The sequence below is a fragment of the Thermobia domestica genome, chromosome 3, assembly GCF_964235325.1.
Source record: "Thermobia domestica chromosome 3, izTheDome1.hap1.1, whole genome shotgun sequence".
Taxonomy (NCBI): domain Eukaryota; kingdom Metazoa; phylum Arthropoda; class Insecta; order Zygentoma; family Lepismatidae; genus Thermobia; species Thermobia domestica.
In genome coordinates, this window is record NC_137456.1 from 351,390,783 (window position 1) to 351,410,544 (window position 19,762).

General features: G+C 38.7%; 2 protein-coding genes across 3 annotated transcripts in view; both read right to left on the bottom strand.

Annotated features, from left to right (window-relative positions):
• The window catches only part of LOC145681304 (short coiled-coil protein homolog), a 337,128-nt gene that overhangs the window by 106,702 nt on the left and 210,664 nt on the right, over positions 1-19,762 (bottom strand). The gene's annotated exons all lie outside the window — the stretch shown is intronic.
• Positions 1-19,762, bottom strand: part of LOC145681303 (uncharacterized) — a 40,903-nt gene that overhangs the window by 18,490 nt on the left and 2,651 nt on the right. The window contains exon 2 of the mRNA XM_081752957.1: positions 4,054-4,200. Coding sequence (XP_081609083.1) covers positions 4,054-4,200 — 147 coding nt within the window. The remainder of the gene's footprint in view (positions 1-4,053; positions 4,201-19,762) is intronic.

Here is a 19,762-nt window from a genome sequence, read left to right on the forward strand (position 1 = left end):
TAGGCTAAAGGAGACAGTTGAGCCATTAATATACATTGCAGATTGTCGCGTTCAATATTTTATCAGTCTACTGGATATTGGGGAAATCAAAATCTCTAACTGTTGACTCGCGAAGATGTGATGTGTGGCTCGCGCACTCAAGCGTACCTTTTATACATATTTTCTCTTTATTACGTTATTTTGTATGGGCGTTTTGTTTTTTTGAAATGTAGAAAAAGAAAAATTATAATGTAAACAAGCTGAAACTCAAGTTACCCCATGCCGAAAGTATCGGTGGACCACCGATGGGCAACTAGCGACTTCTCGGCAAAAATTGGATGCCCTGCAGCGATGATCCGCTGTGGCCTCATTTCCATTTTGAAAATTATACCACTAGCGGCAGAGGTGCGATGAAACGCCAATGAACCACAAAATTACTCCCCCAAATGTGTTAAATCAAATATATTCGTGATTTGTCTGCACTAAAGAAAAGTACTCCGGAGTGGTCGCGAACCACCAATTTTATGATGTGTAGACGGATGTTTTTCGACTTCGCTACGGAGACGATGAAGAACACGTTGCATTTAGAGGGATAAATCGTTGAGGTCATTTTAATTTGGCAAATCAGAGTGCTCCTTAATGTAAACAACCTGAAACTCAAGCCACTGGCTTTTACAAGCTAAGGAAATTTAAAATAGTATTGGAATAAACTACATTTGTACTAACGAAGTGCATTATGGAATAAAAAGTTAAAACAAGGATATTTTCAAATTTGGTACTTTTCCGTATAAATTTCAACAGAGTAAAGTTTTAAATTCATATTAGCAACTTTTAAAATTGAGACAAATACTAAGCTCAGTTCTTGGTATTTAACTTTTACAAAAATGTTGACATGTTTTAGAAAGTGATTTTGGAAGGACACTGCTTTCATTTTCAATGGTGTCCCATTTTCAATGATGGCTAACTAGGCAAGTGGCTCGATGGATTGAAAACAACGTTGGGCATCCCTGACCTAGAGATTTATTATATATATATATATATATATATATATATATATATATATATATATATATATATATATGTGTGTGTGTGTGTGTGTGTGTATGTGTATGTGTGCGGATCCAGGGTAGGTCAAGGCTAGTAAACCTAGACGGTTAGAGGTATCGTAAATCGTAGTTTCGGTTTGTAATACAAACCGGTTTTGAAATGACTAAGCAAAACCAAACCGAACAGGAAAATGTTATATTTTCTATTGAGCATTAACGTGTTCATCCAAACTAACATATAACACTTCCCTAGTGGAACACTCCGATTTTGATAAAAATTTGGCAGGTAGATACTACATATGAAATAAACGAATAGTGTTTTATTTATTTTCTGCGGAAAAACTGTTTTAGGGGCAAAAGCTCCCACGCAAAATTTTGGAAGTTGACGCCCGAAAGGCAAGAAGTGGTCCGAAGTGAGTGACATTTGCACAGATATTGTAGTTGTAAAATAAGGGAATTCTGTTTTCCTGGAGAAAACGGTTGGGTGGGTACGGACCCTTCCAAACCTTTGATTACGAAATATAAAAAATGCTACTAACCGTATCTCAGAAGTGCCTAAGGATATGAAGAATTGCAAGGAAGCTTTGCGTAGCGACAATACGCAAAAAATAAACGAATGTTTTCTTTAATTTTCTATGGAAAAGACTGTTTTAGTGGCCCCAACCAATATTTGAAAGTTGACGCCCAAAAGTTGTTCTAGATTTGATATTTTCATCTACTTTCAAGCATTTTGTGATTCATGCGTGGTCAGTATTTTTCATTTCTCTGAATATACAGTATATAACGAAATAATACATTACATACACAGCAATATTGAGAATAATATATGGTGTTCATTGGACAACACGCTCTGAACCATAGAGATTCATCCAAAAATTGAGAAAAGTTTCGTTAGTCACCTACTTTATAAGTTTAGCTGCATAAACACCTGGGGCAAGGCTACCAACTGCTGTCAGTGTCGAGAAAACTTTCGTGTAAGTTGGGTTGCATCTGTCCAGGCGTTCTCACAACTGCAAATGACTTGGACCGCAAGTAATGTAATTAGTGCACTTAGGGCGGAGATACTTTTGCTGGTGGCTGCACATATATTTGACATAGAAAATTTTCTCACTTATGGTGTTATTTTCATGAAATGCACACTTTATACTATTATACAGTTCGCCAAACGAAGATATAGCCATCCTGACGTAACTGAAAATTTTTCTTTCACCTTTCAGTTTAGGAAACTTACAGTAAAATGAACATTTTTCCAGTCTTGATCGATTTATAGGATGAATGCGTGTTGTTCCATATCTTCTTTTCCTTTTTTCTTGCAATTTATGGCCAAGATTAAACTGCAGGTTCTTCTGGCTCTATAGAGTCAAATGAAAACACTGCCACCCCCTAGTTTTAGTATTATTTTGTGTTACTAAAAATAAAAAGTAACACTGAAAAATCATATTTTTGTCTACTTTTATAAAACTGATCAAAGTTTACAGAGACTCGGGCCATAAGCAAAGCCGGCAAAAATTTTACATTTTACTTTTTGCTTTACAAAATGAAACATCCTAAAGTGTACGAAGATTAATTATAATTTTACGTTGAAATAAACTACGTTTAACTTTAAAGTTTGTGTGATAGCAATGTGAGTCTCAAGTCCTTTTTTTAAAACTAACGAGCTCACGTGTTGTGATAGGAAGAGGTGTAAAATTAAATGTGAAAAGGTACTTGTAAATTTGGGGGGAATTGGCGCCACAGCCTTTGGGGGGATTATCACCCCTACGTATACGCATACGCCCATTTGTATGTGAGATCCTTCAGCCTATATACAGTTTTTTCGTTGCTGCGGAAAGTACGTTTATTCGGAACACTTATACAGAAAGTACGTGTACAATATACTTTTGCAGTTATACGTTTCCTATACATTAAGTCCAAAAACTACAGGATTTACCTATGTAACCTATGTTTTTACGTACGCCACATATGATTTTTTTCTCAGTATAGTTTTTGAAACTTTTGTCTCCTGGACTAACAGAAATACAAGGTTCTAGTAAATCAAATTCCTTATAGAAGGGTCATCTCAATATTAAAAATTGATTCTTTTTAACTCCAATTGTCTTCCAAGTATTTCTGTATCTTAATGCAATTCATATTTACCTCTGAAGCAACTTTAGTATAATAATGACAATCAAATAGGAGAGAAGTTAGAGACACGGTCTACTAGAATCAGTCACCTAAAGATAGCATTTCTGCATTTGGTTGCTCAATTCTAACAAGTCCCCGTTATAATGGCTGGCTGCAAGATTTCATCCTGGCACTTCTCGATTGCAAAACAACAATGCAAATGGTATATTAATTTTAAAAAAAACCCGTTAAGTACCCTAAATGATGTTCTGACACCTCTTGCAGTATTCCCGATGGCATCTCATGTTATTCAGAGCTTACATAAACCTGTAGGTTCTATATCATACTGGGCATCGTTGCTGAAAATGAACTAAAGACTGTGGACGAGTGAACATTAAAACACATCACGTAATATAGGAGAGCCATTTGGAAAGTTCTCTAATAAATCACAGAAGCCAGTACTAGTTATTACTATGGATATCTTTCGTTATTATATGCATCAGCAAACAGCTAAAATTATACAGATTTGTTGTTCATGCAATTCCATGGTAGATTTTTTTTTGAAGTGACAATGAACACCGAGTGGTCAATATATTCAATTGATTTGTGTCACATTCGCCTTATTACGCAGATTTGGGTCCATTGGAATTGCACCTCTTCCCGAAACTGAAAAGAAAATACTTTGTGGAGTTTCATTTTCTTCACATGAGTTGAAAGTATTAATGAAGGAGTACTTTGCAGGTCTGAAGGAATCTCGTTTCCGAGTTCCGCGATAACAAAGGTTCTAAAACATCGTTGTGACCAAGTGTATTAATGTCAAGCTAGATTACGTTGAAAAATAAAGGAAATCTTCAGAAGGGTAATCTATGTTTTGTACGTTATTCCGAGAACTTTTCAAATGACTCTCATACTTAGGGTATTATACCTAGTGGGTCATCTTCAGATGAAGCGTAGTCCTTAGTGCTATCATCTGAGATAATGCACTTGACTCCCCCGTAGACGCCACTGACAGTTGGCAAAAATTGGGTCTCTACCTCATTCACAGAGTCCGCTACTATAATCTCTTCTTGATCTGAAATTTAAAACAGACATTTTATTAAATTTTATTTCACATGGAAAAGTACTCAATTATTAAATACTTAAAGGTGATAAACATAATTACAAATTTCAGAAAGTAAGCTAGAGAGTGTCCCCGAAAACAACTGATAAACTTTCCATATCTTTTCTCATACAGTATATCAGAAACCTAAGTATGCAGTTTCTGTCGTCATAAGTGTCGTCATTGAAATTTCTCAACTATGCGAAAGTTCTCGAAACTATTCATAGTGGTACCTCGGGTTATGAACTTAAGGGTCTTCACTACAGCGAAATTAAACTACCGCTAATTTTAGAGCTTTTCTGTAATATCTTCAAAGCAAATAAAAATATTCGAAAAGCAGAAACGTAGTGAACTAGACAATACGATTTTGCATGTGATACCTTTACCACAATTCACCTATTTGCTTTTGGTATGCCGCTATTTACAGAACCCGCAAAAAATGCTAAATCTATCTACAGTTGCAAATCGAAATCACATAGTTAAGTTGTGATAAGGGTATCACATATAAAATCGTATTGTCTAGTTCACTACGTTTCTACTTTTCGAATATCTTTGTTTGTTTTGAAGATATTACAGAATAACTCTAAAATTAGCGGTAGTTTAATTTCGCTGTAGTGAAGACCCTTAATTTGTTATTGACACCGTTCGCGAACACAAACGATTAAAATTAATTCAAATCCAATTAATCCGTTCACAAGCCCCAGAAACATCAGTGTTTTTCACTTATGACTTTACTAGAGGCAAATATATATATATATATATATATATATATATATATATATATATATATATATATATATATATTCAGCAATACTAGATGGGACAAAAGTAACTAGATGTTTTTAATATTATAAATAAAAATTATAATAATTTTTATTGATTTCATATTGAAAGCAATATTTGCTAGAGAAACAGTACACGTGTTTTCCTCTTACTTTTTCATTACAAAAGTTTCTAAATAGTTTATACAGTAAATTACAATTACGTCTCGAATAATCCTTTTCTCAATAAGTTAGACCTCCTGCTCATAGCACCTACGAGATTTAGGCTAGTTTTAGACGGAAGCATTTATCGTAGCATTTCTCGTAGCAAAAATCGTATCATCAATATCCTACCGTGTAAAGTAGCAAATGCTATAGAATTTCCCATGCCATGGCATATCCTATGGCATTTCTTGTCGATAGAACCTGTTCTATTTCGTAGCATTTTCCCCAGCATTTCTGGTCCGATTGCAGCGCCGTGGTGTGTTAAAACGAGGCAAAAGATTTTGTGCCAAATATTCAGGCTCCATGTTTTGTGTGGGAAATTGAATTGTAGTAAAGAAAAATGAGTTGGAGTAGGGATGCTCTTTGCCCACATACTTCCTTGTGATTTTCTTTTTTAATATGACCGGCGAGAACTGTTGTTACAATTACTATAGCTTTAGCTACCTCACGCTTAATTTCGGAATCATAATTGCGCTTTTCTCCAGTGATTTGTTTGCTACGTCACGACAGAAGCTTATCAAATGCTACCGTTTAAAAGCACTATATACGTTTGATGCCATAGAATATTATATGAAATTTTTGGGAGCACATCTGCTACGAGAAATGCTACGATAAATGCTTCCGTCTAAAACTAGCCTTAGGGTTGTTGGTTAGGAACGCTACCCGTTGCAGCTTGGTCTAAAGGAATCTCTTGCCTGAAACAGCGTAAAGGAGAGTCTCTCCCACCCAGAGAGCAGCTCGGAGAGATAAGTAGGATGCGCCTTCTGCCTTTATAGTCAGTCTTTAGAGGCGGACCCTGTGGAGGGGTTGAAGGGGTCATCTTTGTAACTCTTCGTATTTCATCGGAGACAGCATCCGTCGGTTGCTTGGTGGTATCTGTGCTGAAGCACCTGATGTTGTTTACTAATATGAGAGGATAATGCAATATTTATTAAGATTTCATATTGCCTGCTTCACATAGTTCAATCGTTGACCGTTGGTAGAAGCACGCATAATTAAAAAAAAACGTTTCGGACCACTTAGCTGTGTATGAGCGAGCTCAGATCACTGTGCTGAACCTCACGAATAGCCCACAAGAAGCCCAGATCAAACTCCGTGTGAGACTACACTAAGGAGGAGGTGTACAAGTCCAAACCTTGTACAGTGAAGGAATCACAGGCAAGAATCCCAAAAGGCTATTGCCAACATTCCAATTGACTTTCTTCATAAAAAGTATCAATTGTATCCCTGGTCGTTTGAGGAAGTTGGTTAGGAACACAAGTGCTTATTTTGAGACTAACATATTCTTATTTTCTTATCTAACGAATGACATGTTTTTCTAATAAATCAGAATAATTAATACAGAATCAATAATACAGAATTTATAATAGTTTCTTTTTAAACACATAGTTATTTTTCGCCCACCCTGTGTAACTATACCGAAATACGCTTAGGATTTTTATACGACTCTCAAAAACACTTTTCACTTTCTTAGGGCCCATGGTGAAGTTTAGTTTAATACAAAAAGTGTGATAAAAATATATCAAGAACGCAACGAGAACAATGTTCACAGCACGCAAACCTGAGTATAACTGTTGCTGTTAGCGAGTCGAAAACATGGCGTCAAAGCCATTTGCGTATGTCGTGTACAGGTCGAGTCGAACTTATTTGGAAATTGGGTTCATGGGCTAATTTGTTCATGACTAAAGGGTTCGTTATCCAAGGTACTAGTTTATCATTTTATATGATAGTATCAGGATTTCTTTTCGAGGGCACCACGGTTTGGGATCTTGGATCTCAGATCCAGTCTGACCCAATGAGCCTGAATCATACGAGTTCTACAGATCTACAGCAAAATGTTTTAATGAAATAATGATGTCCATCACTCAAGCCTGAATAGTTATGTGTTCGACTCCCAACATGACTAATATTATTTCTTAATCTCTAGCTGTTAGGAGAATTTACCGAACACAAGAAATAAACTCAATAATACTGCATTAGTTCAGGAACGCAAAAACACCAAAAATAGCTTCTACAAGTAAAAAAGAGGAATCTCAGAACAAATTAGAAAAAATGGTGTTTTGATCGTAAAATACAAGGCATCCTTAGTAATTATAGGTTTATTTGTAAAAACTACGATCTCCTATGCAACACACATTTAAATACTTTTCGCAAATGATAAATCATACGCTCAAAACATGTGTTAACCCATCAGAAAGACAATTCTTCCTAAGAGAATTTATTCTGTACTGAGATAAAATAGATCCAACTGAGATTAATCCAACATGTACATCCCTCCTTCTTTTTTCCGCACTCAACGTTTTGATGAAATATTCCAGGGAATCTCCAGTTTCTTTGGGAGTTACTTTTGCACTGGCCCTGCACCTCATCCAATTGTGCATAGTGCATTGATGAAACCCATAACTAAAAATAATAAATTCCTTTACCTGCTTTTAAAACATTTTGTTCTCGAATTGTAACTACTTTTGCACTTTTACGACAATTTTGGGCAGGTCATAGTACCGAAAGAAACCATTTCTACACCCATGTTGGTCTATACCTTTTAGCTTTCTTGGTGTCAGGAATCACTTAAAATTTTTAAGGTATTGTTTTGAAATACCTTGCATATATGATGTTTTGCAAAACTTGTACGATTCCGCAGAAAAGCTGAAGAGACCTTCATCCAGCAGTGAATTACAGTGGTTAACTATGGTTATAACATAATCGATCATTAAAATTCTAGGGGAAAACGTTGAAAATGCTATCCCCAAGTTGATATAACGAGAAAGAAAGAAGAAATTCTCTGAATAATGATTTTTCTACCGTGTTAAGATAATATCATACCAAGAACTACCATTCATGGTTTTAACTTTGTAAACTGAAGTCGTATTTGGTTCTAATAAATATCTGAAACAGGGGCACATCCAAAAATATTTGCTAGGAGAGTTCCAAAGTATTTTTCGGGGAGTGCAATACGTCTATGTAATATTGAACCTATCTTATTCCGCACCCGAGGGACTATAAGTACTTGTTAAGTTTTGGAATCTATACTCTCTAAAAGAAACAAAGAAACTTATTATTTCAGCTCGGTGGTACCTTCCGTACGACACCGAACAATGCACTGTGTGTTCTCATGGGCATTGAATCCATATATTTAACAGTATTTCAACCTAGTGGCAGAAAAAAGGAAATATAAATAAGACGAAAGAATAACTAGGAACTAAACCAGAAAAACCGGAGAAAAAAGAAAAACTAATTCAACAAAAATGGACAAAGGATTGGCAAAAGGAAGAAACATCTAGAGGATTATTCAGCAGGCCTACACAAATATGTTGTCAATTCGCTTCTAACTGGCTAATACCTTTTCTTTGTTTTTGACGATTTCTTATTGGTAGATGCCATGTGCACAAGTTACACGTGTGCTGGGGCGGGGAGTCCTTTGACGACATGTGAACAAAAGAATAGTAGCAGATAGTAGTGGTGGGGGGTGAGAACGGTTATAGAAATTAAAGGAAAAGTAGCAGATGTTAGTGCTGGAGGATGAGAACTTGTATACAGTGCTTTGCAGATGGATGGTTTAAAGAATAATAATTATTCCCTTTGATGTTTATGAAAAAGCCGCTCATGGACTGCACACATAGAGGTCATTGACATAATCTATGCCTTTACTCCCTATATCTACGTTATTTCCCTAGTCAAAATCAAAACTTCAAAATTAATCACAATTTCTTATGCAACCACCCCTTCCTTAGAGTACTACGCGGTCACATACCCGTCACGGCAATGTAAAGGCACTTTTGGCGACGAGGATACAATAATCATTAAATACGTACACCTTCAATGGGTTTAATGGTGGACAATGTTTATTTTCCAAATCAATAAAGTTAGCTAGTATAAAAATATGTTTAATCCGAAGTGTTTTTTCTGCACCTTTGCAATAAAAGGTTGCATCATGTTTACAAAGTTGATATAGAAGGTTACGTATGTATGATACAATATAACCGCATTTATCATTCCAAGTTTTTCCGTGTAGTTTGTTTTTGACAACCCGACGGAAGTAAATTGTATTCTACTGGTGATTATATTAAACAATGCAAATTTACTGTATCATCACATGCAGTTAAACAAAATTCACAAATAATAAATTCATGATTTGAAATCTTTAAACCTTGTATACCAATCTTGTATTCATTAACACATGGTGAAGTTTCATGTTTACGTTCCAAGAAAAACAGAATTATTTGTAAAACAAACTCCGTGTTGTTTAAACATTCACGCGCTTTGCGTATAGTTTATACTTGAGATTTCATTATGTTGTTCTTCAAACACGTCAAATAATCAATAAGAGTTATTTCGTTGAATAAATGTTCTACAGCAAAAGTTCCAATATCATGAAGATATAAGCTATGATGTTGAAGATTCAACGTGTATTGTTCATAAGATATATTTTTAAAGTATAGACTTATAGCTTTTAAAACACAAACTTTACTAGTATGTTCTTCAGTACATAATACACAAGAATTATTATCGGAAAACATTTGGCGCATCACGTTTTTTAACGCACTTCTCAGTACGAATTGGATCTGTCTTTTTCAAGTAATATATGAAGGAGATCTCTTGTATTTATATAAATTGTTAGTTCAACATATGTAATAATAAAATAGTTTCTTGTTAATGGTCTAATAGTATGCGTTAGTCCATAAATGTAAAACAATTCGTTCTGTACACTGGAACTCACCAGCAGAGACCAAACACGTATGCCTAAAATGTCTTCATCACAATAAAAACATTCATGAGCCCATTGAAATGTCTCTTTCCAATAACATACATGACATATCAAATAATCATTGGGATTCCATTTCACAATGCAGTCTCTAATACAGTTCACATCCACGTAGTTAACACAACATTCACACTTCCAGCCTAATTCCGTCGAAGCAGGTAAAGGTGGCGGGGTACCCACATTTGATACCAGGGATTCGTTTGATTGCGCCCCAGAATCCAAGTTATCCTCCCAAAACTCGTACAGTTCGTCATCGTGTAAATCATGTTTCTTCCAGATGATAAACACGGGTAAACTTCTACATTATCAGCTTTATATCTTTCTAATTCCGTTTCGTTAAATGATGAATCCGGAGAATCTGGATAGTTTTCCATCTTTACTTTCTTTTTACAAGAAGTATCATTCTGAGAATCTGACTTTCGCCTCTCAACAACGTCTGCTACAAACTGACCGTTCTCCATGGATAACAAAACTATACATATAAATTTTAAGACTATTATTTAAACAAAAATTCCATATGATGTCACGCGATCGCGCCCGCGGGTGTTATCGTTCGGGCACCTCGCGCCGCGCCGCGTTTCCGCCACCGGCCCCCTGGATGCGTGTTCTAACAAGTTTTCCAATCATGTCAATGACCTCGATGTGTGCAGTCCATGGGCGGCTTTTTTCATAAACATCAAAGAGAATAATTATTATTCTTTAAACCATCCACCTGCAAAGCACTGTATACAAGTTCTCAGTCTCCAGCACTAACATCTGCTTCTTTTCTTTTCTTTACTTTCTATATCCGTTCTCACCCCCACTACTACCATCTCCTACTATTCTTTTGTTTATATTCTACATCTGTTCTCACTCCCACCACCAACATGCCGTCAAAGGACTCCGCCCCGAGGAACTACGTACCGCCGCGCTCATTCAACTCAAACGATGGGCAAGAAAGCAGTGGCAACGCACCAGGGACCACCGATACAAATCGCTATGGAACAGCCTTACCACCAGGGTGCGGAAACGGCTGCAAAGGCTGAAGATCCAAAAATGGGAAAACAAACTCCAAGCCATGGAGACACCGAACCAAGAGTTCTGGCAACTGGCGAAAACCATCTCACGACCGACCAGCGGCTCCAGATCCTATTCCCTACAAGGACCGCAAGGATTACTGCACGACCCAGAGGAGCAGGCGGAGCTCTTTGCAAACACACTCGAAGAGGTACTGCAGCAGAACGACACCCAGCCAGACGCCCGCATACTCCGCGCCGTCCACCACAGCATGGAGCATACACAACTAGAAGACCCACTACCGCCGAATGCACTCACAACGTCACGAGAAATCAGGACAGTTCTCAGGAAGATCCATCCCGGCAAGGCCCCTGGAATTGACCGAATACCTCCGTCAGCGCTGAGAGAAGCCCCAAGAAAAGCAATAGTACTGCTGTGTCGCATCTACAACAGTATACTGCGTACAGGACACTTCCCAACGACCTGGAAGGAAGCTAACATAGTGATGATCCCGAAACCGGGCACAGTACGGACCAACCCTACGAACTATAGGCCGATCAGCCTCCTATCGCACGTCAGCAAAGTATTCGAAAGAATACTCCAGAGGAGGCTGCAACAGCACATATCGGATCATCAACTAATCCCGGACCACCAGTTCGGATTCCGACCAGGACACAGTACCGAACATCAGCTGGTCAGAGTAGCGGAAGTAATCACAGCACGGTTCAACGAGGGCGGCCACACCTTGGGACTATTTCTCGACATCGAAAAAGCGTTCGATAAGGTGTGGCACGCAGGGCTCATCCACAAGCTGATCCAGCAGGAATTCCCGCACTATCAAATCCGAACAATCAGATCCTACCTGGCAGACAGAACATTCCGAGTAACATTCAACGGTAACACAACAGAACCAAGGACTGCAAGGGCAGGAGTACCTCAAGGATCCTGCATATCTCCTCTCCTGTACACAGTATACACAGTCGATATCCCCACATCACCAAACACAACGATCGCCACATCTGCCGACGACACTGCAGTATTCACCAGTCACTCCAATCTCAGGTACGCAACGGTGTATCTCCAGCGACACATCGACCACCTGGAAACCTGGACACGGAACTGGCGAATCAGGACCAACGCGAGGAAAACAGCTGTGGTGGACTTCACCCGTAACAGGAAGCGAAGAGAAGTAAATCTCACGATGGGAGGGACGGCACTCACAGTGACAGATACGGCGAAATATCTGGGAATCCACTTGGATAGACGCCTAACATTTGCCACTCACCTGCAGAACACCACCAAGAAGGCACTACAGCGCTTCATGGCTCTACTTCCAATGCTACTCGCAGCGTCCCTGTCTCAAAACATCAAGCGGCACATCTACAAGATGTCCATTAGACCGATACTACTATACGGGCACAATGCCTGGCAGCATACGTATAGAACACATCTACGTCCACTGCAGGTGTTGCAAAACAAGGTGATTAGGACCATAACCGGCCACTCCAGGGACACGCGAGTAGCACAACTGCACGAAGACCTGGACCTCCCGTTGCTTGAGGAAGTTAGACGACATCAATCCACCAAATTCTGGAGAAAGAAAGAACTCTCAACCAACCCCACAATAAGAGCAATAGGAAAAACAAACCCACGAAGAAGACTTTACAGAATGCCACGACCCCCGTGAGAGAATCGTAAACCAACAAACCAGCCACAGGGAAAAACACAGGAGGGCGCGACAGTAGCGACTCCACCACCACATATACGTCAGAAAACAAAGCCAAGGAAGACACAAAAGAAATGGAAGGCAGGGGCAATAGCCCGACACTTCAACAAATCAAAACCCGCGAAGACAAGACTGAGACTGAGACTGAGACCCCCTCCAACACACGTGTAAGATGTGCACATCGCATGTACCAATCAGACATCTTCAAAAACAAAGAAAGGGGATCAGCCGATCAGAAGCGGACTGACAACATATTTGTATAGGCCTACTTTATTCAGATTTATCCCAGACGTTGAGATACGACTAAGTTGGAACAACTTCAACCCTAACAAAGGATTAATACATCTACTTAAGAGGATATAGTCCCTATCCCACCCATCTTTACAGGATGAATAAGAAGCAAAATGACAGATGTGATTGTGGAGAATTGGGTACACCTGAAAACAGTGTTCTGTGGTGTTCGCTGCTGGAGGAGCGCCTGAGAGACCGCTACAAAATTACGTAAAGGAATGAAAAACATCCTGGAATCAGAAGAGGATTATAAAATCCTGGCAGATGTAGCAGACGAATATTCAGAATTATGTAGAAAAAGCCTTTTATGGAGATAATGTTACTTAAATGCAAACAGAATGGAAATGGATATGGCTGCAGAATTAGGATCCTCCTGGACCGTAGGCAACTACAGGAGGCGCAGGATTTCCGCGCCGCCAGAATGTAAGTGCGAGTGATGGTGTGCGAGAGCCTGGGCCATTCCAAGTCTTGGTCCCTTAAGAAACTCCGTGTGCTCTGGGAGTGTCTGTGAAGTGTTGCTGTTGGGTTGAGTATTTACTCATTTGTGCGGGGAAACTAAAATCATATGCTACTACGCAGCAAATCAACCGAAACATAGTGATATTTCAATTGTGATAAGAATGACTCGGGAAAAGGGAATTATCTCGCATCCGTTTCGTGATTTGGCTACGATAGCGTGCGACTTCCGGTCCGGGTGTAGGTACGCGGCGGTAGAACAATACTGACCAACGCCTGTGCTAAGTGCTCTGAGTGGGCCCTGCACCTCTCGCCGATACATCACCATCTGATAGATGTGTTTTTACCCAGGGCCGTACCTTGTGGGGGAAAGGAGGGGCAACTGCCCTCCAGGGAAGCTTCCCGCCGTTCGAAGGGGGCCATTTTAAGACAAAATTTTCTTACTCCATATAAGATACGAACATGAAATTATGCATGAAACAGATTCCCTACATTACATAAACAAAACAGCACACAAAAGATAAATAAAATAAAAATGAGTCGTGAGCCCTTTTCAATAAAAAATATCTACTATTAGGGGCCCTAGAAATAATATTTATTCGTATGAGTTTGAGATTTGACAATATTGTCCCCTTAATTAATTTCTCTGTATGGAACAGGCCCAGTAACGTAACTAACGGTCCCGCAGACGTTGCCGTGCGGGAGGTCTCACAGGCTCCGGGGAGCCCATAAAGAGTAAGAGAAAAATGGAACTAAGTTACGGCGCTGTTTTATCCTACCGAGAACACTGATTAATACAGTGACATTAATAATTAGTTATAACTATAAACAATAAATAGTGAATGAAGTGATGTGAAGGACACACGGGTGAATTATAGTGAAGTGCTTTGTGTAAGTGTAGTGTTTAGTGGAAATGTAGTGAATATAACAGTTATTAACCACACAGGGGAAACCATGTCACAGGAGAGAAACATAAGCACAAGCGAGAAAAACATATAGATGTAAAAACGAAGACATAGAGGGATCCAGCTGTAAGGAATGACACTAAGATGTCAAAATGGAGTCAGAGCTCAACAATGCAGAAATAAATGCAAATTTATTGACTTCATTTGTATAAAATAGGATGATGGGTTTATGGGGTAGGATTAGGAGTAATTTAGTAATTAAAATTACTTAATGAGTATGCTTGCTTTAATAAATAGGATTTAGATAACTCAAGTCTGTTGCTCTTTGTTGTGTTTTTTTTTTGTTTTGTTTTGTTTTCGTTTTTTTGTTTTCTGGTATACTGTAATTTTGTCCCTCCCCTCCCTTGTCTTGGTTCCTTGTTTACATCTTTCCTTTTTCTTAATTAAATATAAGAACGATGAAAAAGGCTGAAGAAAATAAAAAATGCAACGATGACAGACCGTTTCCCTTAATTTCTTCAGGTACCGAAACTGAAGAGGGGCGTCTGAGATTTAAAAAAAAAAAATCTAAAGCAAAATTATGGAACTAGAATGTTTTTATAAGAAAAGGAAGAGTATAGATGAAATGTAACATCAAATTTATATACCACACTATCATTTCCGTGTTAAAGAAATATAGTTTTAGTAAGAAAGTGTACAAATGAATGTGGAGATCTGAAGTTTTCCTTGGGGGGATTCGGGATTCGGTGTACCCCCTGCGTGGGTGCGCCCTGGTCAAGGCCCATACATACCCTCCCCCCCCCAAAAAGTTATTTTAAATGTAAGTCAGTTTGTTCATCACTCGTCTATTTTTCCGTTCAGCCATTGGCCATGAGATTCTACAAATAGATTTCCGGCTTTAAGCTGTTTTTTTCAAGAATAAGGGTAACATACCATACAGTGGAAGTCATACTTAGATTTTCTCAAAACCAACTCTAATAATTTTAATTATATTTTAGAAATCACTTTTTCATATTCATATTGTAGCTGGCAGAAAATACAAATACTGAAATTAGGGTATTCCTTCTTATCACGTTGGATCTGTAATAGAGATTAATAAATAGTGTAAACTTTTTGAAATATGTTCTTGAATTCACAATTTCGTAGTGATTATGGCTATTAATACAGTAGAAAAATAGTACAGAAGTTCCCTAGTCACCAGTTTAAGTGAGATGGAATTAGACAAGATGGGAATTTCAATCTCAATTTAAATGACGGAATCAGTGGTTGATAAGCCGTTAGCAAAGATGGAATTAAATGCCTGTTTCTCAATGTTCTTCTTCCACCAATCATTTGATAGTCATCACGTTTAGTCTAAAAAGCATAAAGCTCGCCGCACATTGGTCAAAGGCCAGCCAATCTGAGCCAGAGGAAGGCAGGACACGATACGGAGAGAGCCCTGAGTGCATTGACTCTGTGTCACAACACCCTTATGAGGGCCACTCCGGACAACCTCATTGGATGAAGCGACCGCCAATCAGGACTCTCCTTTCAAAACACCAGCATCCAATCTCAAACTCCAGCATCGATCCCAGCAGCTTTGTAGGATATATTCAAGACTTATCCCTTACCATCTATTCCAATAGCCACAGTTGCTGATTCGGATCCTCACTCCACATCTAGATATCTCACATGCTTTTACATCTCATATACGAGGTAAGGACTTTGAGTAGCCAGGAACTCCAACTCGATTAATTTGTCAAGATCAACCTCAATGTTGGAGATGTCTTTGTTTCTGTGTAGTGCACGACGCTTTGTTGCATTGATTACAGTATTGAAGCTTAGCTCTGCTATCCTACTCTCTGTTCAATGTGCGGCCTGGGTAGGGTGCTTACCTCTGGGTCGTGGGGACCCTGGTTCGATTCCAGGCCAAGTAAATTTTTGGTAGACAATATCCTGTCCGTGGGTTATCTCGAGGTACCCCGTTTCCTCCCACACTGTCATTCCGCCAATTGTTACATTATCATTTACTTGTCCAAATCATTCGTCTCCCTTAGCCTAAACGGCATAATTGGGGGACGTAGAACCAAAACTTTCATTTCCCTTTCGGAATAATAATAATTGAACTGAGCTATTTTACGTTATTATTCTATTACTATTATTATTATGCCAGTTATTTGACTTTCTTCGCGGCTAGGTGGGTAACATCCGGTGTGGGGAACCCACGTTCGATACCCAGTAGTTTACGTCGTCCGAATACTACGTTAATCTCTGCGCCATTTCGCACATATCTCGGTCCTGACTCTCTCTCTCTCTCTCTCTCTCTCTCTCTCTATATATATATATATATATATATATATATATATATATATATATATATATATATATATATATATATAGAGAGAGAGAGAGAGAGAGAGAGAGAGAGAGTTGATGGCAGATTATATCACTTTTTTCCATTACGGAGTCGTGTAAGACGTTACCTTTTGTATATATAAAAAACTGGATTTACATCTGTAAGAACTTGCACCGGGAAATGAACCCAAGTGCACACAAACGGAAAACACACACATTAGTCACCACATAGCAAGAGTTACATCGGTGTTGAACAGTAGTGTTATTCAAATCATTTAATAATTGGTTCTATGATCAATATAGTAAGTTATTATTAATGTTAGTGTTATTAGTTATTTAATTATTTACTAGCATTTATTACCCGCTTTGCTGCGTTGAAATGAAAATTTAAATGCACAACTCCGTATCTCGTGTGTTTGCCACCAGTGAAATATGCTGTTTTCGTTATAATGACATCGATTTAAACAGCATCGGTAAGATCATTGATCATCTCGGCGACCCCGAAAACCATGGATTCGACACTAATATGTTTTTTTTTAAATCTGTTTTATGTATTTCCCTTTCCCCCTTTCCCAAGTTGCGGGGTTAAATTTGAATTTAAACGGGATCGAAAGTATCACTGTTCATCTAAGTGACCCAGAAAATTATAAATTCGATACTGATAGTGGCCATTTTCGATCATTTTAAACATCTTTCTCCCCTCCCCCAAATGGCGGGGCTGATTTTGGATTTAAACCGAATCGGAAATGTCACTGGTCATCTAAATGATCCCGAAAACTATGGATTAGACATTAATATTGGTCATTTTCGATTATTATTATTATTATTATTATTATATGGCTCCCCTCCCCCTTCTGCATGCTGCGGCACACGGCATCAGAATTGTCACTGTTAATCTCAGCTACTCCTAAAACTATAGACTAGACACTAATATTAATTATTTTCGATCACTTTTAAATGTTTATCCCCCTCCCCTACGTTGTACCCTCCCCAACGATCGGGGCTGAACTTGGATTGAAACAGCCACTGTTTCTCTCATCGACCCCGAAAACTATAGATTCAACACTAATATCGGTCATTTTTGATCATTTTTAAATTTCTCTCCCCCTCCCGCTACGTTGCATCGTCAAAGTGAATAGCCTAAAGTAATCATTGCCCCTAAACTCATGTAGTCTATGTTGAAAATTTGATTGAGATCGGTCGCATCATGTTGGGTCGGATAGTTCAAGAGTTATTAAGTTACAAAAATAGTCACTTTCAGTCTTATATAAATTGATTTTTATATATATCCCCCTACCCTCCGCCACCCCTACGTTGCTCCCTCAAATTTAAATGATAAAAACGATCCCAGGCTTGAACCTCATCTATGTTGAAAATTTGATCGAGATCGGTCGGGAGGTTCAGGAGATTTAGAGTCACAAACATAGTGAGTTTTAATTTTATATATATAGATTTATTTAACAATCACCAAATACAGCTCAGAGGCCATTTTATACTGGATATATAACAAGATTAACAATGGAAAGGATTTGGGAAGGTATCGGCCAGGGCCCAGCCCGATACCTTCCCAGCATTTGCCTGGTAGAACTGAGCAAAAACACTAGAAAACACCAGTCAGGATGGTCGGCAGCGGGAATCGAACCCACGATTTCCCGAATGCGATGCCAACGCTCTACTACTTGAGTTACTTTGCTCGCCTATTATTAATATATGATGATATTATTGTTATTTATTCGAATGATACTAGTAATGGTAATTACGAATACATACAGCACATGAATTTGATTTTGAATATTGATTTTAAAAAATAGTACAAGTGAATTAATTTTCGTTTGTAAATTCAATTTTAACAACTGGTTCGAGCGAACCCCTGAATAGCACCACTGCTGTTGAATAGACACGTTCTATTGTGAACATTATTACTATTATTAATAATTTTAAGATTACGACTTTTGTCAATAGCGAATGGAATGGAATGGAAATGGAATTTTTGAGTTTTACGTCCCACGGTTATGCCAGCTAGGCTAAAGGAGACGGTGATTATGATAAATGAATGAAATGATGGAAGAAATTGGGAGGAAACGGGAGAACCTCGAGGAAACCCACGCACACGGTGCTTGTCCACCACAATGTTCACTTGGCGGGAGCAGGGTTTGAACCCAGGCCCCCCACGCACCAGAGGTGAACGCTCTACCACTGAGCCACCGCGGCCCACTTTGTCAATAGCGAGTCTATATAAGATGAGGCCTACAGTTCGAAGTGGAATCTGAACCATTGTAGTGTCTTAGATGCTCTCCCACTGGGAATCGAACCCAGGACCCCGCAGACGTGAGTCAAACGCTCTAACTACTAGGCACCGGGGTCCCTGAACCCGGGATTTGGTGCACCAAAGGTACACGCTCTAGATCCAAAGATACGTACTCTAACCGGGGGTACGCGAAGATTTTTCTAAGGGTACGTAATGCTGCTTCTGGGGGTCTGCTCAAAATGACTGCAAATGAAATTCGATAGCTTGACAATTTGTGACTGTTGTATTTATGCTCGAAAACAGTACAATGAAATTAGTGATAGTGCTATTTCACAACTTCTTCCATTTCCATCAACATTTTTGTGTGGACAGAGTTTCTCTGCATTAACATCAATCAAAACGAAGCACAAAAATTGCTTGAATCCAGAATCAGTTCTGACACTCACACTCTCGAAGATTCGACCAAGAATCGAGGAGTTGGCGTCCCGGAAACAAGGGATTGTCCTCCCGGAGTTATCAGGGAGGATGAGGGAAAATTCTCTTCAGTAGAGTTAGATGTCTCCCATATGTTCTCAAATGTCCAATGTTAATTTTTTCGAATGTGCACTTTATCCCCTGTAAGCAATCTTCTGATTGACTCACTGATTGTCTTTCGGTTGGGTCTTTTTTGACCCCCTTTTTAATCAACAGAACATGTGTATTAAGTTAATTTCCATTTAGTTTCTTTTAAACAGCTTCAAAGGTACAGAATTGGATAGCGTACTATATCTAGGGGTACGCAAGAAAAAAGGCTGAATAGCACTGCTCTAGACTATGGATGAGGATATAGGC